The sequence below is a fragment of the Miniopterus natalensis genome, chromosome 7 (genome assembly GCF_054644295.1).
Source record: "Miniopterus natalensis isolate mMinNat1 chromosome 7, mMinNat1.hap1, whole genome shotgun sequence".
NCBI classification, from domain to species: Eukaryota; Metazoa; Chordata; class Mammalia; order Chiroptera; family Miniopteridae; genus Miniopterus; species Miniopterus natalensis.
This window is the reverse complement of record NC_142087.1, coordinates 18,652,489-18,677,255: the sequence shown is the minus strand read 5'-3', so window position 1 is coordinate 18,677,255 and position 24,767 is coordinate 18,652,489. Positions and strand designations below refer to the sequence as shown.

At 41.6% G+C, this 24,767-nt stretch overlaps 1 protein-coding gene across 1 annotated transcript; it reads right to left on the bottom strand.

Moving 5' to 3' along the window:
- Positions 1–1,363: 1,363 nt before the first annotated feature.
- Positions 1,364–20,603, bottom strand: CRLS1 (cardiolipin synthase 1). The gene is made up of 7 exons (XM_087818860.1): positions 20,283–20,603; positions 17,263–17,400; positions 12,388–12,517; positions 6,220–6,305; positions 5,326–5,394; positions 3,508–3,599; positions 1,364–2,342 (listed from the first exon to the last, which is right to left on the bottom strand). Exons 1-7 carry the CDS (start codon positions 20,586–20,588, stop codon positions 2,255–2,257), a joined length of 909 nt encoding a protein of 302 aa, XP_087674986.1. The 5' UTR covers positions 20,589–20,603; the 3' UTR covers positions 1,364–2,254.
- Between the last annotated feature and the right edge of the window lie 4,164 nt (positions 20,604–24,767).

Genomic DNA, 24,767 nt, shown 5'->3' with positions numbered 1-24,767 from the left:
CATTCATCCACCGACAGACAACTTAGTTTTGTCTTTTGTAAATAAAGCTGCAACGAACATGGGGGTTCAGATCTCTCTGCATTTCCTTCAGATAAATACCCAGAAGTCAAATGTCCCTTTCCTTCAAGGACACCAGGCACTGGATTAAGGCCGACCAAATTCAGGATGGCCTCATCCTGCCTAACTTAATTACGTCCGCAAAGACCCTATTTCAAATAAGGTCACATTCGCAGGAGCCAGGAGTTAGAGCTTGAACATATCTTTTTGGGAGACACAAACTCAAAACAGCATCTCTTTCTACTGTTAAAAAAAAAATTTCAAGTTTGGTTCTTATGTATCTTTTGTTTCCAAAGTGTGATGCAGCACAAAAACCCTGCTGCAGAAACTGAGCCTATTCAAGTTTAACCTGAATAAGTGAACTGTACTACATATTTCTAGATGTTTGAAGTTTAAAAAAGCTGTATACAATGCCAGTGTACTCTAAATTCTCAGAATTTACACTTTATAACAGCTCAGTATCCAAAAACCTGAGGCGTCGTGGACCACTTTTCTAAGGGTTGAGGTGGCCAAGGTGGCCAGAGCCAAATGAGAGCTTAATTCTAAAGAGACTGAGTCCAACCCATAAGTCACTCTAAATAGCATCAACACTAAACTGTAAATAAGCCTAGTGAAGTGCAAAATCCTAGTCTCTCCCAGAACTACGTTATTTCAAGTTCTCTCTTTCTGGAACACCGTTTTTGTGTGCTCACACTTTGCTAGTGCTGAGACATGCTCAACGTGCCTCTTGGGTGGTCCAGACTTCTACCTTCAGCCTCGCCACCTCCCAGGATAAGTAAGACTATATAGGAGGTTCCAGAAGGAAAGAACCAGCCACATGCCACCCTTCTCTTCCCTCTCACGCCCTCCAGTAGATTCAATGGCAGTGTCCCTGCCTGCAGGCTTCACTGTGTTCCAGGCCAACAGTGGCTGAACAGCTACTTTGGGAACAGGGAAGCCAGGACCAGCAGGCAACAGAGGGGCACACTGATCCAAGGATACCAAGAGGCATGAATTTTGCTTATAACTTCTCATTTTAATTTAACACGGCTCAAAGGGCTGTTTAGATAATCGCATTATCTAAATAATTCCACATTGCACTTGAAATTAGAACCTGGGACAACAGGCAGCAATAGGCCTCCACGGATAAAGGAAGCACCAGCCCGGGCCCTTGTCTTCCTCTCCCTTATCTCCCCTTCTCCTAAACACGCTGGTGCAGCGAGAACAAGGGCTTTTAAATCTGATGGTCCCAAACCAACTAACTTTACAATGTGAGTGCAAGTGATCTATCTGAGTGCACTTTATGAATCAGAAACTATGCTATACAGAACCACCCAAGATGAAGGTACACTTTTTTCCAGATTTTTAATTCTTTTAACATCTTAACAAAGAATATTCCCCAAAGTTTAAAAAAGTTGAAAAAATACAGTTTCATATTATTTACATAACATATGGGTACAGGTTCCAGTATCATTTAAACATTGCTACGTTAGAAATGCAGGGGGAAGGCATGATATAATTCACCGCCTCCGGGATAGTGCAGGCTCATGGATATGTTTTCATATTCCAGCGACCTCTGTTCCTTGTTATCCTGATAAATAAACTATTAGGCACCTGAGAGGTTGGAAGACTACTGAACATAAACTTTAATATCCTCTATTTTGATCTTTATAATCTCTTTACAAGTTTATTTCATCTACAGCTAAGCTACCTTTATTGTCATTATCCTAATTGATCAAATATTAACCACATGAACTGTTAATATGTACACCAATCAAATTAAACATAAAATGTGTAGCCAAGTTTTATAGGCTACATATATTTAAACCCAGGAAATTCCCTAGTGCTCTGTGAGCAATCTAAATTCCATTAAAGAGAAATGACAATTCTCTGGTTTCCATGCTCTGGTCTATTTTTTCTTAAAAATATTAAAAAATGACTGACAATAATTGGAATTGGTTCCTTGTAAGTTAATCAAGAAACCTAAGATTAAAAAATTCTAAATGATAGTTTTATTTGTATTTAAAAATACATTGGAAATTCTGCATATGCCCATGATCAAGCTTATTTTCAATGCACATTAAATATCGATGACATGGTTTGTTCTGACAAGTCCTTTTTCAAGCTGAACACCAAAATAGGGAGACTCCTGTACATTTCCACTGGCCCTGCCACCAATGATACATACTGCTTCCTTGCTAACGATGATGGATGACCTTCATCTGCCTTTTATCACCTGAACAGTTTTCCGACCATAATGATAATAACTGTAAGCTGATGCAGCTGTGGTGAAAGCTGTAAAACACCTTCAATAGAAAGAAAGAAAATGTAGTTGTCACGTCTAAAACTCAGTAACTGTGAGAATCATAAAAAACACATTTAAATAAGTTATTTAAAAAGTAAAAATGGCTGTGTGGTGTAAAATTCCTTTTAACTACAAGAATTTAAATACATTGCTTTTCTTTACGACTTCCCTGGAATCAGTAATGTCAAACAACCTAGTTCATGAGCCCAAGAAAATGATGATAATCCTGGCAACTGTCACTTCTCCCGGGTGTCAGTGTCTTACACTCACTTTCACAGCCACCTCACCTTCCAGAGGAGGAGCGAGCCCCAGAGGAGTTGCTCAGGCCACAGAAACACACTAGAGCCTGCCTTGGCATCAACTCTGCAGCCATGTGCCCTTCTATTGCTCCACACTGCTGAGAGTATTAGGTTCTACTTCCTGAATATCGGAGTCATTTAAAATAAACTTCAGCTTTCTTTTCTGATTTTTCCCTTAAGTCAAGTGCCAGACTGACCAGGCTCCCTCTCTGAAATCAGATCAGGGTGCTCATGGCTTGCTGAAAGCTCCCAACCAACAGGCTACTTTTTAGTGTGCCAAGCACTTCTCCTGCCACCAAGTGAGGTGTAGAATGGACCATCAAGACTCTATTTTTATTTGATCCCAAAGCTGTTCGTGCCAGTTTAATATTCTAAATTCACACATTAAGCACAATAACTCCTTTCTCCAAGTTTCCCTCCCACGCTGGCCTTTTCACTAGGCTGGACACACTTTCCCTTACCCACTCTCCTGCACCCCTGACGTTGCTCAGGGTCTGTCCTTCACCTAAATGGCCTCCCCACTGTCTCTCCCTGTATAAAACCCACCTAGACCTCATGGTTCAAATGCTATTTCATCCCTGAAGCTGTACCTCTTCTTTCTACCTGGAAATATCTTTCCTTCCTCTGAAACCCCAACATATTATCTGTACCTCTCATCCCTTTTAACTTCCATGAAAGCTCCTAAAATATAACTTCTACATCCCTTATTTGACAGTAAGCTTCTTAAATGAATGGTATCAATTGTAAAATACAGCCCAGAGCTTTACCCAGTTGGTGCTCAATAAACACTATAAGAACAAGCTGTAGGACTGCCACATTAAGCCATTTTGTTGACATCCTCAGAGAGTAATTATAAATTTAGCTTACCACAGTATCTGAAGGTAAATGCTGTCAGCATAATTGAAAACTGGAGCTGCCAAAGAAGCTGCCACCAAGATTAACTGGACTGCTGTGTTTACCTAAAAAAATTAAAGTCATAAATGAACAGTGACCACCAGATCCTGTTTCAAGTTCAAAAACCAGTGTAATATGACATACCCTCAGCATGCTTAATGTTCTAATATTCCTGCCAAAGCAGCTGGCACTCACACAAAAGGGTGAGCTGCACTGCCTGGCCCAGCTGTCTGCACAGCTGCTCTTTACAGAGAAGAGAAGGGCCACCGTCAGAAAAAACCACTATCTTGAATTTCCATAGCAATTCAGTATGTTGCGAAGTTCTTTGCTTTTTTTCCCCCAGCCCTGTGAATATGGAAATAATTTCACAGATGAAAAGGTAATGAAATTAGTTAAGTGACTTGCCTATAGTCATAGTAAAGTTACAGATCCGAACCTAGAACCCAGATTTCCCGGCACTTCGTTCAATGTTATCACCTGCCTAGCTGGCAAACGCATGGCGTTAGAACACTGAGAATGCATCCACCTCTCTGAGAAAGGCTCTCTGGAGGAAATGAGGTTTCCCTAGCCTACAGGACAGCACGGAAGCCAAAGGAGGAAAACAGAACCCGAAAGACACTGGCGACCCCTACCCATCATGAGAAGTGCTCTGGGGAAGATGGCTGAGGTATGAATCAGTGGGTGATGTGCCTACAAAAGCACCTATGTTCTATCATCCATTCTGCAGCCAAGTTACAAGAATTCCACTTTCTTTTAAAAATAAATAATAGCCTGGCTGGCATGGCCCAGTGGTTGAGCATCAACCTATGATCCAGGAGATCAAGGTTCGATTCCCGGTCAGGACACATGCGGGGTTGTGGGCTCCATCCCCAGCAGGGGTGAGCAGGAACCTTCATAACCTCTTTGATCAATGACTCTCTCAACATTGATGTTTCTATCTCTCTTTCCCTTCTACTCTCTGAAATCAATAAAAAAATACTGAAATAAAGTAAAATAAATAAACAATAAAAATTATCTGGTGAACTTCTTGCAAGACCAGGGATTTGAGGTATTTGTCCCTCCACTTCTTTAAGCCACTTTCCATCTGCATCAAATTGCTGTATGTGATACAAATATAAGTGACCTGAATAAAAAAAAAAAAAAAAAAAAAAAAAAGCAACCCACATATGCAGGTAAAGGTCCACCCCAGGGAGTCTCTGGTTTAAAAGTAATCACCACTCTGTCCCAAAGATGACTGGCATCCCCAGCCCGTTAAAGCTCCATTACAAGGATGGGACACAGGTATGATTAGAGCAAACTTATCAAGGCCAATAGAAAAATAAATGTGGCTGGAGAGCCAGTAACAGTGTCCTCTCTGTCTGCAAAGATTGGCAAAGAGCTATTATTCTGAAGTGGGCTCAGGAAAACAGGATCGACAACTAAGAATAGCAGCTGTTTATTACACTGTGAATAAAACTTTCTCCTATCCCTTTCCATGTAACAATCAATCTTGAAAAGGAAAGGGCCTGATTATATGTTGCTTTCACCACAGGGGAAAACAGACAGGAACGTTCATAACCTTTGTGCCTACCTTCCCTAAATGGTCGCCCTATTACCCCATCTTAAATTCCCAGACCACCAACACAAAACACAACGCATATACTAAAGATCCACAAAGCTTTGAGGACAAGAAAATTGTGTTAATGACTGTCCATTACAGTCAATGCATTTTAAATGTCTCATTTTCAGTTGCTCCAGACTGAGGTTTGTATTCACTGTAATAAGCTTAAAAGGACGCTGGGTCTCTCTTACCTTGCTGATGAAGGTTGGTTTTAACCTTGCAGTGGCATAGCAAGGATTGAAATACTTAGACAGTGTTCGCTGGTAGGAAACAAAAGAAGATAAAGTTTACTCAATTTAGCTTCCAATTTAAAACAAACATTTTGTTATTATATGTTGGTAACAGTTGCTGAGTGCTTACCACATGCCTGGCTCTATGCTACAATAAGCCCTTTATCTACACCTTCTATTTTCCTAAATGAGCATTATCTACATTCTTTATAAATCATACATGGGTTACTGAAAGTAGATTTTAAAAATTTGTAGCTTTATTTGTCAATTCCTATAAAATTCTAACACAGTAACTATCAAAGTCTGCCTGATACCTCTTTCCACTAAATAAACTCAATAAATCTCTTTTACCACTATTTTCTTTATATTCACTGGATTTGGAGCCAAAAGATGAGGTCATTATGCTATGCTTATGTGCTCAAATATTTGTAAAACCAATATGGACATATGCAAATTAACCATTCCATGTTCATACAGCTATGATTTTAAAAGCCAGTTCTAGACAATCCATAGGAGTGGTTCCATTAGACAGCAAAAAGGTCTCGGTTATGCAGAATACTCCTAACAGAGTTTGGATAGGGCTAGCTGGTCTGGGTTTTATTGCCATCAGCTGAAAGGATTTGGACTGAAGACAAAAACATGCCTGTTTGAAACTGATCATTCATGTGTTCGCTGAACCACCACCAAAGCAAGATGGCAGTTAATGTATGTTTTTTTAAAAATTCTTGGTAAACAGATTTTTAAAAAATTGCAATAAATTATCCCCATAAAGTGAAACTCAGTACAACAGAGTGGTTCTTTTTTGCCTTAAATGCTAAGTAATAATAAAAGAATATTTTCCTTAAACAAACTCACCGGTGTTGGAAGAGTTCGATATCTCACATAAAAAACAGCAGCAATCAACATTACGTCTCTTGAAATTATCATATAAGTAAGTGGAACTGAAAATCAAATAAGAAATCATTTTGATTGGGATTTTTTAAATTACTAAGATACTACACATACAATGAAATCTCATTTAGCCTTTCCATAAACTGGTGTTTCTCATAAGTAAAAATTTTCGCTTTTTATAAATACCTATCAAAGGCTTAGGGTCCTTAGAGCAAACCATTGATTTTCATCTTCTTTAACATGCACTCAAAACAAAGTGAAGACTGTGGCTTTCAAAGTCTAGGTCTGCCTTTCAGAATATTAATCTTCTAGACCTCTTTTTGTTTTTTTCTTGCATGATTTAAGCTGCAATTAGTTATCAGTATCGGCTCTACCCACTATCTCTTTTGTTATTTCTCAGCTTTGTGAGTTTGGGAGAAAGGATCACCATGCTCACTATAATCACATGGAATAAAATGGAAACGAGGTTGGAAAGGATGTCAGGACTCAACCCATTCTGGCATCTTAGGACCTGTGATCACTTGCTTCTACATTCTAGACAACTTTATAAACAGTAAACTTTGCTACATGTACCACTTGTGCAGAAACAAAATATTCTCATTCTTGTCTGGGCCAGTTCCTACCCCAGCAATTGTACTTTTTCTCCCACCCCCCTCATTCGATGACTTCTAATTACACATGAATTCAACGGTCAATACTTTCCCATTATTCCTAGGAGTCCACAGCCTGAACCCAGGGCCAGAGCCAGCAGACGGGTATTTGAGATAGACACCCAAGGAAGCCCCACTGCTCCCTTCTGGAATGAGAATGTGAGTCAGGGGACTTGTTTCCCTTTGTACCCTTTGTGCTGTAAGAAGTCTTAACCATGAACATGTATCATTTTTATAAGGAAAAAAATATTTTTTTAAAAAAGGGGACAAAATCCTAAGGCTAAAACTCAGTTCAAAATGTTTTAATTACTAAAACAATCATTACACCCCCCCTTCCATAATCCTTTCAAACAGCTCTTGTGAATTACTTTTGAGGCTCTACTTATGGTCCTTTCTAGTTCTGACATTCTGTTGATTCTGCAACTTGAGAAAAATCTCACTAGTGAATTACAGATTTAAAATTTAAATCTCTGCTGGTCACAGCTATGATGTGTTGACCCTTGGCAAGTCCTAGATGACAAGACTATCCCAAAGAGAAAATGGTTCTCCACGCAAGTCATGGCATTTGGAGCACACAGAAGACATAGTAAATGAACCAAGTAACAAAAGCCAGCCTGCCATGATTTTTAGGGGCCTTTTTGTGCCTGTGAAACAAGTGTTTTATAGCAATCATTAGCTAGCAACACCTAACAGCAACTGGATTTTAAAATGCAGCAAAATCACACAGATTACATATAGTAAATCTCCTAAGCATAACTTCAGATGAAAATGAACACCTATTAATGAATTTCATCACCACAGGGAAAAAGGAGTGAGACTTAATCCTAAATAAGAGATTTCTGCAGAGAAGATGAGATGATTCAATACACTGCAATGGGCTCCAGTTCTATTAACTACCAAAATTACAATTTATGAAGCACTGTTTTAAGTCTTTCATACATACTGTCATTCAATCTACGCATCAACTACATAATTAGGGATCGTCATTACCCCCACTTTACAAATACAGAAATAAGCCTCAGGCAGACTGTATAACCCCGCCAACGTCACCCGTCAGCCAGCAGAGCCGGAAATGGATCCTAGGTCCACGGAACTCACAGCCCATGCTGGGCAATGCATTAGGCACCAACAATTAGCATCTCTGGAATCAACTTACCCTCTGTAACAGTCTGTTTGAGAAAGAACTGTGAACAAAATCAAGGGTTCCCCAAGCTGACTGCATCACAGTCGCTGGGGAGAGCCTCATAAAAAGCACAGAAGGAAGCTCTCTGGGGGAAGTCTGGGTGATCTCTAAGCCTCTGCCAACTGACAGCAGTCACACAGGCTCTTACTTTGGTTCTTTGGGCAATTTTATCCAGTTCCCTCAGTTTCAAATCTTCTAAGTGATCCTTCTTTCTCTCCGGGCCTTCCCCGCCCTTTTCTTCCAGAGCTAGAACAGCTTTCCTTTGCCTACCAGGGTGCAACAGCATGGTGGTGGGGCGGGAGGGTGTAAAATCTGTCGGGCTGCCCCAGGGTTCTTCTCCCTACTTGCTAACTCGTCTGAAACAGTTAATGTCTGCAACAAGGAAGTGCACCATGGGCAAATTTTATTAGCGTTAAAGGGAAATAATAAAATTAAGTCGCTTGTACATATTAAAAGTGGTCATTATCAATACGGGTTATTGTATTGAAAACAACAAATTTAATAGCAGGTTACTCTAGAAACTGATGTAAACCAGCAATGAGTACCTGCTCTAGAGCAAACCAGAAATAAAATGACATGAAAAGGAGCCATGACCTGGTAAATGTGGCAGAATACACATTAAGTAGAAATTAACTCAGACTCAGACCCTACACTGCCATAAATGTAACAAACCAAAGAATTTGTTTTACCCTCTCTCCTCTTCCAGAGGAAGAGCGGGAAAAGCAGAATTACTTATGATCCTAGCCGAGGAAGAACGCAGGCGTCTTACTCTGGAAGCAGAGGCTATTCAAATCAAAGTGGATGGGACTTTTACAGAAAAGCAGTGTAAGAAGACACAAGACGGCATATAGCATCCCTCCCTCCAAACCCATCTAAAATGACAGTAAAGGACTGAAAGGATATAAAGTCACAGAGACAAGGAGAACAGGGAGACTAAGTTTATTAGTAGTAACTACCCCAATAGAGTGGAGAGAGCCGGAACCTACGTTATTCACAAAGGGAAGCCCACGAGAAGCAGGCCCTCGGGCCCCTGCCCTCCCCAGCACCATTCGGCCAGGTCTCTGTGCCAGCCTGTGGCTCTCTGCAGCTAGGAGTGGTTTTTACAGTTTTAAATGGTTATGGTGGAAAGCCCAAGAGTGCTATTTCTCAACACATGAAAATTATATGAAATTCAATTTCTAGTGTCCATAAGCAAAGTTTTACTGAAACACTGCCACACTCATTCATAAATATATTTTCTATGGCTGTTTTCACACCACGATAGCGGAGTTTAATGATTTGGTTGCAACAAAGACCACACAGCCCACAAAACCTCAAATATTACTATCTGGACCTTTATAGAAAAGGTTTGCCAACCCTTGTTCTACATGTTATCTCTGAACACTGGGTTCACCGGGGTACAGTGGGATTAAGTGAAGGTCAACATACTGAAAACTGAGATACCCCCACCCCAAGCTTCCTCCCATGGCTTAGCTTCCAAACCACTGGAGGCAAGAAGAGCTTTTCTCTCTACAGAACAGACCTAAAGGTACTGAGAATTCAGGGTCATGCCCGGTCCCCGTCTTTCGCCCTAAAGGGAACACTACCCAACAAATTCCGCCAATGCCCAAAGAGAGCTCATTAACATATTATGCCTCCCTAAAATATAAGTAGGCAGCCAAAGATCAACAGACATTTCAGCCAAGTCTCCATTGCAAAAGAGAGACCAAAACAAACGGGAAAAAAAGGAATCTGAAAGAATGGGGGTAAAAAACAACAACAGAAAAGCTTAAAAATAAAAATACAAAACAGTCATATGCCACTTAAAAACAGAGACAGGTTCTGAAAAATGTATCATTAAGGTGATATTGTTGTACAAAAGAAGAAATACACTGTCATTAATTACAGACAACACATAATTGAGGATACAGAAAACCCAAGACTTTATTTACATCTATGTCATTAGCATAAGAGTTTAGCAAGTTTTACCAGACACAAAAATCAGCATGAGAAAAAGAACTGATTTTCATCTATCAACAGTTATTACAAAATGAAATAAAAAAAACCTACCATTTATAAAATCACCAAGATCAAGTACCTAGAAATGAATCTAATAAAAATTATTTATTACCTCTCTAGGGAAAACTAACATTTTGACATTTTTAAAAGCTCTAAATAGAGCAGATATATCACGTTTGTAGACTGGGAGACTCAATGTTGTAAAGATATCAATTCTTCCAAACAGGACTATAAATTCAATGCAGTCCCAACTAAAATCCCAACAGGATTTTCTGGGGAACTTGAAAAACTGATTCTAAAATTTACAAATGGAAAGGGGTAAGAATACCAAAGGTGGAAGGACTTGCTCTACCAGATGTCAAGACTTTCAGCAAAGTAATAATTACGAATGGTATTGGTACAAAGACAGACAAATCAATGGGGGAAAAATCTGGACAATCCAGGCATGAACCCATGTACATATGGACATTGAAGTGAGTCTGAAAGTCTACAGAACAGGGTCCTCAGAACTGAGTGAGCTCTCTGGATCTCAAGTTAGTTTATGGCCACATGGCAGCACGCCAAGGACACTCGCTCCTTCTGTGGCAAAACCAACAGGAAGTGACAAGCTGTAGGGAGCTGGCACTGTGGCTCCTGCATGAAAACAGACCAGCAGAAGCTCCACAATTTGAAATCTTACTAGCTTACAATAAATGGATTAATTTATGTAACAACAAAACCTGAGTGAAAATAATCTGCAATTGAAAATTATGGCCAGTTCAAACCTCAATCAAGCAGGAAGAGTAGAATAACATTTCAGATGTCTACTAGATGAGATTTTATGTGTCCTAGAATCAAGCCATTTTAGAGCTCTAAAAATGTGATTGCCAACTGCATCCTTACACAGGAAACTGGCAGTTGCCCCCCATCAACAGAAGGACCTTTGCAAGGAAGCCATGGAAGCCTGGAAAAATAGGCTCAGCACAGAAGAGAGAAAATGGGAATTTCCAGAATGATAGTGAAGGGAAGTCTCAGTTTGGAAAACAACCAACACCAATTTTTTAGGTAAAGCTCACAGCAACATTATCCATAATACCAAAGCCTGGAAACAATACTATGTTTAATTGGGAAATACCTGGCTAACTTTTGTAAAATAAAACAAAAAAATACAAAATAATTCTGAAAAATGGGAGGAACGAAAGTGCATGAGGTCATTCCAATTTTGAGTGTCAGCAGAATGTTCCTCAGTTCTTTTTCCTACAAAGTATCTGTGTTTATTAGGATGAGACGACTCTTGCCCTTTCAACACTATCAATCATATACTAACACAATTCTGACTTTCAAAGCAGCACATAAATATAAACATTAGTCCAATTCACTTTTTAACTTGGTATGGGAATTTAAAAGCCTTAGGGTAATGGTGGAAAAGAAGGCCTAGACTGAGGATTCTGCACCAGACTGAAACTTCTTCCTCTTGAATGTTAGTACTACATGCTATTTACCCAAGGACCATGGGGCGGCTTCTTTGTTCTCAGATTCTATTTTGAACTCTTGGAAACAGTTTAATCTGAACCAAGGGAGAAAAACTAATAAATACAGGTAAAGTGAAAAATGAAACACCAGAAAAGCACATGCAAAACACAAAGCAAAAAATCATAAAATTTTGTTATAGAAAGAGTATTCAGATAATGTAATGTACAAGCTAACATGCATGATTTGAAATTACATAGTGTCTAAGTAATAGTAATGTGAAATTTTAGACATCTTCAGGGTTTTAGACCTCTCATTTATTACGATAAATTGTACTGAGGAAAACTTTAAATTGCTTTTAAAAAGCTAGTAACTAAGAATTATATTATAACACAGTTTCAAAACAGTCTTAGGGCAGGGGTGGGGAACTTTTTCTGCCAACGGCCATTTGGATATTTGTAACACTCACGGGCCATACAAAATTATCAGCTATGAAAAAAGCTCCTAGATTTACTGAATTTCGAGTCCCACACGCAGTTGCCTTGGCAGGGCCGGAAGTTCCTGACCCCTGCTCTAGGATAATGTGAAATGGCACTGTGCAATAGTACATGCTCAATTTTAATTTTAAACAATCTTATTAAATGAATCCTATTCGTATAATAATGACATAAATTCTAAAGTAAAACAAATAGCTTGACAAGCAAAGAGTTCAATAGTTTAAAATTAAGGAAACAGTTTAAAGTTGAAAAATATATTTTTGGAACAAAAATTATGTCTATCAAGAGAAACCCCAAGCTGACCAACATCCTTCTTCCCTGTGCTATTAAAATATACGCATGGCGGCGTTCTTACCTGGAATAAGATCTGCATAGGTCAAGCTAACATATAAGATACTGATAAGTATTTTATCAGCAAGTGGATCAAGAGCACTTCCCAAAGCTGATTTTTGACTGGCCCAGTTTCGAGCAATAAATCCATCCAACTGAAAATAGAAGTTGTTGTTTTTTAAATACATGTCATAACAGGCACAGAGTAGATATCTTGAAGAAATACCAGAATAACAACTATACTTTCACAAAATGCAAATAAAATCTCTTCTGTTTCTTAACCCCAAACCTTCTATAGTACTTTTCTTTCTCAAGGCCGTCCGGTATTTCTCAATGTTTTCACAATGTCCCTTTGTGGGATGAACCCAGACATAAATTTACAGATGTATAAATCCCCCCCAAACTCACAGAAAACATGAGAGACAGAGCATGGACTAGGAGGCCCCTCTCTTAAGCCCTGGGCTGGAGGGGCCTTTACTGGCAAGGACTTCCCTTTAACTGTGAGACTCACTTCTACCTACTTTTCTATAATATTGTCCAACTCCCTCAGTTTTAACTGTTATTTTCAATTTTTTTTTCTTTTGCTTATTTAGTGACACTGTTAATTCCATATCTGGATGCACTGGCATGACTGATATTTGAATAAAAAACTCAATTCTCTATGCCTGCCCTAATATGAAAATTATTTATTCAGTATTTTTGCAAACAAAATATATTTTAAAGCAGAGGTCATACCTGGTTGCCAGTGGGCCAAATGGGGCCAGCAGGCTTCGTATGACCTGCCCAGAGCTTTCAAAAATATAAATCAGTTGCCAATATTCAAATATCCAAAGTCTTACCACAAAAATCCAAATCTCCAGGCCCACCCTGGGGCCACAAAATGGACTGAAAACAAGTATCACCTATCCTCATTAAACAAGGCAGATATTTTCAGGTTTCCAAGTGTCTACCTGGCTTTTACTCACTTTAACTTTAAGCTTCAAAATTGTTTGAATTTTCTAGTCCTACTTTCAAGGTAAAAAATCAACTTAGGTGTAATTTAACATGGTACATCTTCACAGGATAAGTCAGTCCTCCATATCTCAAGTATTCCAATGAGTTAGAGGAGACAGCAGTAGCACAGAACAATCGTTAAGAACTTGGTCTTTGCAACAGAACATAACTGGTTCAAGTCCTGGCTCTCCCAATTGCTATGTGGCCTTGGGCAAATTATCTGGCCTCTCTAAGCCCGTTTCCTCATCTGTAAAACAGACAGTATCACCTACCCCAAAGGCTTGGTTGTCTTCAGTAACCAACATTTAGTAAATCTTCCCAAAAAGCAGTTACTAGATATTACTACTGCAACTGAAAGAATCTATTTTCTTCTTAGGTAGAGCAGATGTAAAACTGACTAACAGGAACTACCTGGACCTGTGAGTTGGGGCCTTGGAAGATTCAGCTTTCAGTTTAGTTTCTGATCTCGGGAAACTAACCTCCCATTTTTTCACACCATCACCCTCTCATCCTCACTGTTCCTCTACCCACATAAATTCCAAGGTCATCACCATCACCACTCTGAAACGCCTGTAACTCCTACTCTAATCTCCCTTAATCCTGCTTAAACACAGCTACCCATGTACTCCAGTCAGGCCTGCACCCCAGCAGCTGAACACTGATCAAGAACAACACATAGCCCGGCTGGTGTGGCTCAGTAGTCGAGTGCCGAACCATGAACCAGGAGATCATCGCTTCAATTTCCCATCAGGGCACATGCCGGGTTGCCAGCTTGATCTCCAGTAGGAGGCGTGCAAGAGGCAGCTGGTCGATGTTTCTATCTTTCTCCCTTTCTCTCTAAAATCAATAAAAACATTAAAAAAACAACAACACATAAATGGGCTGATTGATCTCACTTCAAATTCATGACCAAAAATCTCCTGTGGGCACTCAATACAGCCTGGCACCCTATATCTGCTTACCTTTTCTTTTCACACTGTCTGCTCTCACCTCAAACCAACTCCATCCCTCCCAAAGCCTCTCTCATGCTACATTTTCCATGAAAAATAGAAACAGACTGTCAGCAACCCCTTATATTCCCACCTCCAAATCCACCACTTACTGGCATCCATTCATTCCCTCTACCTTCCGATCCCTGATCCCTGATCCCAGGTCCTCTCACCTTCTGTAAGTTGCTTTCCTCCTTCCCACCTCCCCTGCATCATCAGTCTCTCCCTTCCTACCTGGTCATTTAATTAATTAGTTAATTAAGAACAAAATTGTCCCCAGTTATCTTTAAAACTACCCTTTCTTGACCCTATTTTTTTATTGCCCATAAGGCAAAACTTCCTCAAAAGGATGTTTATTGTCATTACCACCTCACATTTGACCCCACCAACCCACCCTCTACAGATGTCCCCAGTCACGACCCCCAGTAAAGTCTACATCTTTGGCTTACTTGACCGCAACACAACTGAAGCCCTTTCTTCACCTAACTTCTGGGACCCCTTACTGCCTAATATTTCCCCTCTCTCACAGCTCCTCTTTCTCAGTGTCGGTTACTCTTTTCTTTTCCACTGCCCTATCTGCTGCTCATTTCTCTGACCCCTCCCTCTTCTTTCACCACAGCCTAGATGACTCTCCCAGACTTGACCATCTATATGCAGAGACCTCTCAAATCTATCTCTGACCATGACCTCCTCCAACTCCACACTACTGCATTCAATCTACCCCACTGATCACTCTGTGAAAAGGCATAATAGTTCTTGGTATTTTTCCACAAACCATGCCCTACCTTACATGTTGCTAATCACAGAAAATGTCAACCTCCATGTAACTGCTTGTTAAAAAGAAAATAATTAACAGCCTATCGGTCACAATTAACTCCTTTTTCTCACCCCACACATCCAACCCCTCAGCGTATCGATTCTATCTTCAAAACACATCTTAAACCTATTCGCTTCTCTCCCATTCCAAACTCCCACTCCAGTTCAACCTACCAAAACCACACCGCCCATTACTGTGAGCCCCCTAACCAGCCTCTCTGCTTCCACTCTCGCCTTCTTATAAGCCACTTCCCATACACAGCATAAATCAGGCCTTGTTAGTCCCCTGCTTGAACCCTCCATGAGACCAGCCATCTGCCCAGCAGCCATTCTAGAGGCATCAAAACCGCTATGGAATAAAAGTGAAATATGGTGCCAGTTAACTCAGGTTTACACACACACTGTCATATATATTTAGAAAAATGTAAATGAGGCCCCTCTCATTCGGTGAATATTACAATCTCATGTGGCAGCTAAGAAAAACTACCAACAAAAAAAGATCAATTCTCTCTCATCAATATTTCTCTCTATCCCGCTCCCTCTCTCTCTAAAATCAATAAAAACATATTTAAAAACAAAGGATCAACTCCAGGAACGAAAAAAAATTTCATTATCAGTATAAATAGCCTTGGGCAGACTTGGACACCATATTAATAATGAGCAGAGGCCTTCAGACTACAGAGATAAAAGCAGGGCTAAGAAGAGACTGTGAGAATGGGGAGTGGTGACACACAGGCCCTGGACTCTGCAGAACAGAGGTGACAGCCATTTTAAGGCCACAGTGGATGCACATCTAGAAACACCCTACAACAACACAAGGCCCTCCTTCGTTTATTTTTCGTTAATCCTCACGTAAGGATATTTTTTCACTGCTTTTTCACAGAAAGTAGAAGCGGGGAGGGAGGGAGAAAGAGAAAAAAAAATTCCTGCAAAATCTTCAGTCAATTCCATACTGCTCACCAGAGCTATCAGGCAGGTGGAATTTTGTTTCTACCAACCTCAGAGGCAACAGCAGATGTTACAAAGAAAGATGCTGTAAAACTTTTATTTATAGGAAATTAGTTTCTCTCTATTCTCACAAAATACTTAGCAAAGCTTTGACATATAAATCTGTTTTTAGAGGCACCAAATCATTGCTGCTTGTGCGGGTCCTCACATGGACCTAGGCCAGCCTTGTACAGGAATACACTGCCTATTTCTACACGCTAACTTTGCCCCAATTCAAATTTTTCCTCTACCTTTCCCCCACGTCCTTCAATTGTGTTACTGTAGGACATGTAGTTTTATAAGCCACTTCAAATCCCTTATGAAACGAGGCAGGAGATAAATACAAGCAATGTCATGTATGAAGATGGCTGGTCAGTCCATGAAAGCCTACTTAACTCACAATGTAGCCTTCTCTTAGAAATTATTTTCTAAGTTCTAATTGGAGATAGCCCAAATAAATTCTCTCTTCTATCCCCCAACTGACACAGTGGTGCCAAGGAGCACCTCTCTCCTCTGTCCATCTGCTGGGGGAGTAGAAGGAATGATGCCTAATGCCCACCCAGGTCAGGGTAATCTGCTGGGTGGTAGAAGGGAATGACACAGGAACCATGGACCAAATCTGTGGGGTGCCTGTGGCCTCTCCCACCAGCATAAACCTGAGCAGAGCTCTGGCCTCTACAAGCTACCTGATCACAACAACTAGCCGACTGTTTTCCTGCCTGCCAGTAAAAACCAACTATTGGTAAAGATCAGAATATTTCTATTACAATAAATAGAAAAATAGTGTCACAGCTTCTTTCCTTTGTTTCTATCCCTAATGCAAGTACTTCGCTCCCTGGGAATTTCTAAGTGTTTTTCCATTATGAAGAAGTTAAAACCCAAAGTAAAAAGCTCCCTCTCCTATGCCTCCATACAGCTTCCACTATCTTCCTTAGATCATACAACAGAGTCCCACACAGATGCTAAAGACGAGTCCTTACACAAAGTACCAGGTGAAATTCGTCTTGAGGATTCCCTTCCAAGAAAAGGCAGACTAAGACTGAGCTAATTCCATGTAGTAGAGACCCTGGGATATGGAAGGGGAGCGACACAGAGGAAGTGACTTTATAACTTACCAAATCAGTTAGCCCAGCTAAAGCAAAAACTCCTAGTGCAATATTAAAATCTTCTTCAATAATCAAATAGCCCAAAACTGGGGCCAAGCCAATTCTCGTCATTGACAACATATTTGGGATTGTCCATGGGTTTTCATACTAAAACAAAAAGACAACAAAATTTAAATTAAATTCATACTTTAAGTAAATATATACATTAGAAAAATACACTTTATAAACTTCAGGGTTAGACTTTAAATTTAGAACTTTAAATTGAGTTTTAAAATCTATTTTTATAAACATCGCTCTAAAACTGTCAAGAATATAGAAGATGAAGATGTATCATGTACCCAAAGGTAGACTAAAATGTCTACAAGAGCCCTGGCCTGTGTGGCTCAGTAACATGCCACTGGTTCAATTCCTGGTCAGAACCCTTACCCAGGTTGTGGGTTTTGATCCCCAGTCAGGGTGCTCAGGGTGCATACAGGAGGCAACCAATCAATGTTTCTCTCTCACACCAATGTTTCTCTCTCTCCCTCTCCCTTCCCCCTGCTCTCTCTCTAAAAAAAAAATTTAAAAATCAATAGAAATATTTAAAAACTAAAAAAATAAAGTGTCTACTATACATAGAGTAGGTTTCTTCCTGAAGAAAGAACAAACATGTATTATCCACCATATAAGTGAAACCTTTAATATATGACCTCACCATTAGAATTCAAAACTTTAAACACTGCTTTTAGAAGTGAAACTTCAAGAAGATCTTATATTTCAAGAAGATAGTCTAGAAAGTGTCAGGGGGGAAAAAAACACAAATTATCAACCCCAGGCATTCTGGCTTAAAAATATTTATTGCAAATAACCTCCCTCACTCCTCTACACATACCCATCAAAAGAATGCTAAATGATACACTTTATTCTGTTAATAGGAATAAAGAGGGGAGGAAAACACTGAATTCCACCACCTCACTACTAAACTGGAGAACTGCTGGAAAAAATGGAACTAGGAATAGGGATTGAGATTCTTAGGAAATAAAGGGAAATCTGGAGAACTGTTCAAAATAGCCACAGAGATGTTAAGATCCCCGGAAATGTCCCCAACTAGAAACCAGGGGCTTTCCAAGCTCCCCTGTCTGTGGGAGCGTTATGATTCCTTGAAACTTCATTTGGAGCCAAGCTGTCTAAAGTTGGCACTAACAAAAGGGCGGCTTCTTGGCAGCTGCTCTGAAAAGAATTCCTTCCTTGCCAAACAATGTTTCAGGAGAGGGTATTTCAACTTTAAAAAACCTTAGCCTGGCGGAGCTGACACCCTATACAATGGGGTACAGAAATAATACCAAGAAAATGTCTCTCCCTAAAGCCTAGGTTCTCCCCCCGGTGAGTCAAGACTGCCAGTTCCAGCCCATGGGGCTATCTCACAAGACTAACCCTAGTCAACCTCTTTCTTAATCAGTAACCAATTTGCCTGAACCTTAACCTCGATTCTTTAAAAAAAGTGGTCAATTCCATTTCTAAAGACATCTTTTAAAATTCCATGGAGCATACTGTAAGAAAACAGAGTTCTCTAAAGATACAAAGTTTGTGTTTTTAAACAGAACCTGGCAAGAAAAGTTCACCTCAGCTTGGCAGGATAATGGGGTTATTAGGATCAGGTGGCAGAAAACCGTCCTTGAAAGCTCCAGAAAAACTTCAGATTCTCCAGGAAATAGCCACCAAACAAGAAGCAATACAAACCTCTACCCAGGGGCCTTTTATTGAAAATAAAAGACCACATTATATAATTAAATGGAAACATTCCTAGGATATATTCCAAATTCAAGTTCAAAGGTCAGAGTGTTTCAGAGTCCAGAGAAAAAAGTAACTCTGTTGACCACATACTGTGGTACAAAACAAGTCAAGTAACGGATTCAGTGTTACAACAACTCATAGAGGAGGGGAAAGGACAGTTCATGACTGAGAAAAACAACACAGCAAAAGATCAGAATAACGAGGCCCACAATTAATCTCAGATATTCGTGGGGGAAAATTAAAGACGAAGCTGCAAACAGCGAGATCCCTTCACCTGTTGAATTAATAAACCAGGCTGAATGCAGGGAAAGGGGTTCCTTTTAACGTCACATAAACGACTTCAGTCAAAAAAATGACCTCACTTATTTATAATCATTAAATCTGTACATTTCTGAATGGAAATTAAGAGAGCTAATCTCAGACCACCCAAATAACCTGTGGCATACTTGACCAACTACTGCCGCTCTGGGAAGGACTTCAGGCAGCATATGGCAACCTCAAAGCATCCAGCACTCAGACCCTGACATGCTCTGGTTAGGAGGCGGAGACCCCTGCCAGGATGTGGCCACCTCAACCCATGCTGCTCAACTCAGCAGAGCAGTGCAGGGGCCCACTGAAGACCTAACAATTGAAGATGTAATAATTGCATGAGCCCAACATGACATCAAAAGCTCTCCCTACATTCATGCTCTGGTGTCTTCTCCTTGGGCAAGTGTTTCAACGGGTAAGTAGACAAATGTTTCCCTCCGTTACCTCAAGAGAACGTTAATCTTTTTTTGTAATTAGACGTTAAGGAATCTTTCAACTACGACTTCAGTTACTTAATTATCGTTCATCTTGTAATGTTGCCAAAGGTCAAATACTAGTCAACCGAACCCGCACAGGCGAACGGGAAGGCCTGTGTGGCTTGCTGGTGATTCCACAGGCTTCCCCTAAGCTCTAGAGATCGCTGCATTAAATTAAAAATAGGCTTTTACAAGACCAGCGAGGCTGTTTACCACAGCGGCGGCGAGGCCGGCCAGCCCCCCGCGGGCCGGGGCAGGAGGGGCGCACAGCGCGGCCGGCGAGGCCGAGGACGCGGCGGCCCCTCTCCACCCACCCCCGGACGCCCTGCCCGCCTTCTCTCGGGAAACGGTTCAGAAGTTCCGCAACCGGAGCGCCGACCGCCCGGCGACGCGCGTTCCTGGCGTCCAGGACAGAGCCCCCGCAGGGCCAGCCACCCCGACCCGGGGCTGCCCCTTCCCCCCGGTACGTACCAGGCTGGCGGCGCCCGCCGGGCCCCACCGGCCGCCCCGGGGCTCCGCGGCGGCCCCGTCTCCGGCCGCGGGCCCGGGGGCCGCCTTCCCGGCCCCTGAGCAGTGGCCCCGCGGGACGGCCCCGGGCCGCCACAGGCCGAGCGCGGCCGGGCGCAGCCACCAGCGCCCCGCCAGGCAGCCCAGGCAGATGGGTGCGGGCGGCAGCAGGGCCCGGAGGACGCGCCCCTTGCCCGGCCGCGCCCCCGGCGCCCATGCGGCCCCGCGCAGGGCCCCCCACGAGCCGCGCGCCACGCGCGAAGCCAGCATGGCCCTGCGGCCGCGCGGCACGGATGCAGGCGGCGAGGGCTCAGCAGCCTGGGGCACCGACGAGCCGCTTCCTCGTCGAGCGCCCGCCGCCTCCGAGGGCCGAGGGCACTGCCATACTTGTTCCCAAACTGCAGCACGCTCTTCTTATACAGGTAGCCTGCAGCCGCCAAGGGCGGACGGACGCCTTCGCGACGCTTTTGCGACACCGTGGCCGCCGGGCTTCCCAGCGCCCCGGGCGGCCGCGGGAGGCGCGAGCGGTTAAGCTCCGGGGCTCCAGGGTAGCGAGCGGGCTGAAGTCCGCGGGGCGGGGAGCGGGGCGGGCGTCGGGCGGGGCCGACGTGCGGGAGGGGACGGGAGCCTTCTCAGGCCCAGCCTGAAACTCTCTCTGCAGAGGTTCCCCTTCAGGTGCGCGCGGCGGTCTCCCGGCCCAGGTTTAAACATTGATAAAGTTGCCCGAAAAAGTAATCGGTGCTCACTCCCAGCTCTTCTCCCTCTTCTGAGTGTTGCATATGCCAAAAATAAGGGTTTTAGGAAAATGTCAGTAATAACCTAAAAGGGGCGTTCATTATAAGCAAGCTATATATATTATTAGTGCATTATCCTACTTCCTACTCCCAACAACTCTAAGACAGGGTCCATTATTACCTTTACATCTTTACAGATAAGGAAACCTAGGCTTAGAGAGCTTAAAAACTTATTAGAAATATCCAAAATAATAATGTTAATTGTTCATTAACTGGTTGATATTATACATTAATACAGTATGTGTCATACATTATACTTGCTGATGTTAACGTTCAGTAATGTCCCAACGTTGCAGAACTGTTTTCCTATTCAGTTCTGAGTCAAATTGAATTTGAATGTTTCTTGCTGTTGAAGGGGAGCCGTTTGCCACTCCCAAAGGGGCTATTTTAGGCTGGGTCCTTTTTAACAGCAGACATGGGAGAAGCGCTGAAGACCAAGTAGAAGCTACTCTTCCTGAAAGGATATTGACTTTTATAAGGGAAATCCCCACTTGTAAGCGTGTTTCCCTCAGGTACCAGGACCGTCTTCACCATCGATGGAGAAGGCATGGATTAAATATATACAACAATCTTACCCTTGTTGACAGTGCTTTCCCTGGTAATCTCTCCTGACTCTCCACCTCCAACATCTTTTGTTTTTTAGCAGAAAGTGATGGCTCCTCCCATTTGGCCATCTACTCAGTGCTCTCGGGTCTCTCCCATATATACATGGGGTACACACGTCATCAAATTTAAACTTGCTTTTCTCCGTGTCCACCTAAGAAACATCTAAACCTATAGAGAACTTTGATGAGTTTATCTGAGCCAAAATGATGATTGCTGGGAAATAAAATCTCAGTGGATTGAGAAAACGTAACTGCACAAAAACTCCATTTCTTCAACATGACCCTTTCACCTGCCCATCCATTCCTTTCCTTTACATTAAGCCCTTATGACATCAGATTCTGGTCATCATCAAAACTGTCTGAAGAACAAGAAAGGCTCAGGTCTACTGACCACAAAAAAGTTTTGGTCAAATTAAAGAGACCACCTCAGTCGTGTTACCACACCCTCATGACACTAGACAGAATGATGTCACGGTTGACATCAGGACCTGATACAGTGATCAACTACCCCCTACCCTAGCCCCAACCAATAGGTAAAGCTCACAACCTTAACTCCCTTAACTCCCCATGATTAATAATTTTTTCTGTATATAATTCATTCCCATATGAACCATCAGGGAGCTAGGTTTTATTTTTTTTTTAACTATTATTTTTTAATCTGCACCCGAGGATATTTTTTCCATTGCTTTTTCAAGACAGTGGGAGGGAGAAACTTCAATGTGAGAGACACATCAATTGGTTGCCTCCTGCTCACACCCCGACAAGGGCTGAGCATGCATGCAACCAAGGCCAAACCTGCAACTGAGGTACGTGCCCTTGGCCAGAATCAAACCCGGGACCCTTTGGTCCATGAGTCGACACTCTAACCACTGAGCCAAACCGGGTAGGGCATGGGAGCTAGGTTTTAGAGTGCTTGCTTACCTGTGACTCTGGGCTTGGCACTGTTTCCTTAAAATAAACCTTTACTTTCTTTGCTGCCAACTCCTGTTCGAATCTTATTGGACTTTGATGTGTGCAAGCACATGGTGACAAAAATGTTCTGGAATGGCAGATTTGCAGCTTATTTTATACATTAGAATAAAAGGAGACGACATTAAGGAGGGTTACATGAAATTGGTGGTAGATTAAGAGGGTGGGAGAAAGCAAAGCAGGGAAATCTCTGTGATTGGATAAAAAGCAAAATGGAGAAACATACTTCTTTCACATTGATGGGTACAAGACAGTTAATAGGATTTATAGCACAGAAAGGTGGTCTGAAGGAAGGTAACAATGAGGAGTTCTGTGGTCTCCTCTGGAGCTAGCAGTTGTGCCTTGAGGGGTCTGGAAAAGAAAATTACTCTATAGACATTTCAAAGTAATCTTAGATGCAAAAATTACCTTAGATGCAAGGAAGACAATAGGCAGGCTCACTAAAGGTAAAAATTTATCTTTGTCAAGGAAGATATAGGCCTAGGACATGACTACCTGCCATGACCAGCTTTTAGTTATGTTTATACCACCCTATGTGGTTACTTTAGGTCTCTGAGTTTGTAAGGTCCATCATGCAGTCTTCCTCTGAGCTTATCAGGTTTAGTATGTAGCCCCTTTTTCCACATTCTGCTAATCTGTCTCATGTCCATTTGATTCTTAGACCAGGCAGAACAACCTAGAAGGGTGGAAGAAAAATTATTTTTCCTCCCCCAGTTTTGGAGAGCCAGCCAGAATTCACTGGCTAGAACACTGCTAGCTCCCAGGACTGCTGCAGCTGAGAGGTCTGTGACAAACAGCCAGCCAGAGCTAAGCTTCTTATCCTGACAGCCTACCCGATCTGTCTGCAAGGTTCAGTGGAAGTTAGAAGTAGTGAGCTAAATTTAGACTGGCAGGAGAAAATATTTGTGAAGCTAGCTTCTTGAGCCTATGGATTCTTGGGTTTTTTCATTGTTTTGTCTATGTCTCTTGTGTTGTCACATGGACACAAAAGTGGTATATACAAATTCAGTAACTAAAAGTAACATCACAGGGTGTTCTGATCATAAATTAGTTGGTATCAGGGAAAATGGCACCAGAATGGCACCTTGGTTCAGCAACCTCTGTGCTTGAGTTCTGGCTAAGAATTCAGAGCCAAGACTCAAACTATAAGATAAAGTTTTAGAAAGTCACAGAGTTACAAGAAGTGAACTGTAAAAAAAATGGGCTCAGGAAACAAGTTACAGAGGCAAAAGAAGGGGCCGTTGGAGCTTAGGAGAGAGAAGGGTAGGTAAAAGGTAACGTGCCTGGGAGAAGAGTAGGGGAGCAGGAAAGGCAGTATGTGATCAAAATCTATTCTACCTGTTGAGCAACAGCAGTGAGTAAAGCAAAGTCTTTGTCTTCAGGAGAGCAGTTTCCAAGAAGTTAAAATAGCCTATAGTACTCGATTTGTTAGTACGTCTGAAAAGAGACTTAGACTTGCAGTGGAGCCTTAGGGTCAAATTAGTGGTAAGTACATAGAAAATTAAGTAGTTAAAAAACAAATTAATTATTAATTCTAGAGAAAACAAAAAGTACAAGGAAATGAATAATATTCGTTATAATAATGTAAGGGCTAAATACAGATTTAATTAAAAATTGTGGTATATAACTAAATTGGAAAGAAATGGTCAAGTGTGTAATATGTATGTAAGAGGGTTTAAGAGAACAACATTCTGACCTGTAGTCAGAAGTTAATGATTTTTAAAACTGAAAATTTAAGAAGTAGCAATATTGCATGTCCTTTAGAAAAATGGAGGTAAATAGGAACACAGCTGAAATTCAGCAGAAAATTAGGGAATATGGAAGTACAGGTTTTAATGCCTGCGCATCAAAGGGCTGTGGGTTCGATTCCCGGTCAAGGGCACATACGCGTGCTACAGGTTCCATTCCTGGCCCCGGTCAGGGCACATACAGGAGGCAACCAATTGATGTGTCTCTCTCACATAGATGTTTCTCTCTCTTCCCCCTCCTCCTTCCCTCCCTTCCAATCTCTTTAAAAAAAATCAGTGGAAAAAAATATTCTCTGGTGAGGAGTAACAAAAAAACTATGAAATATAAGACTA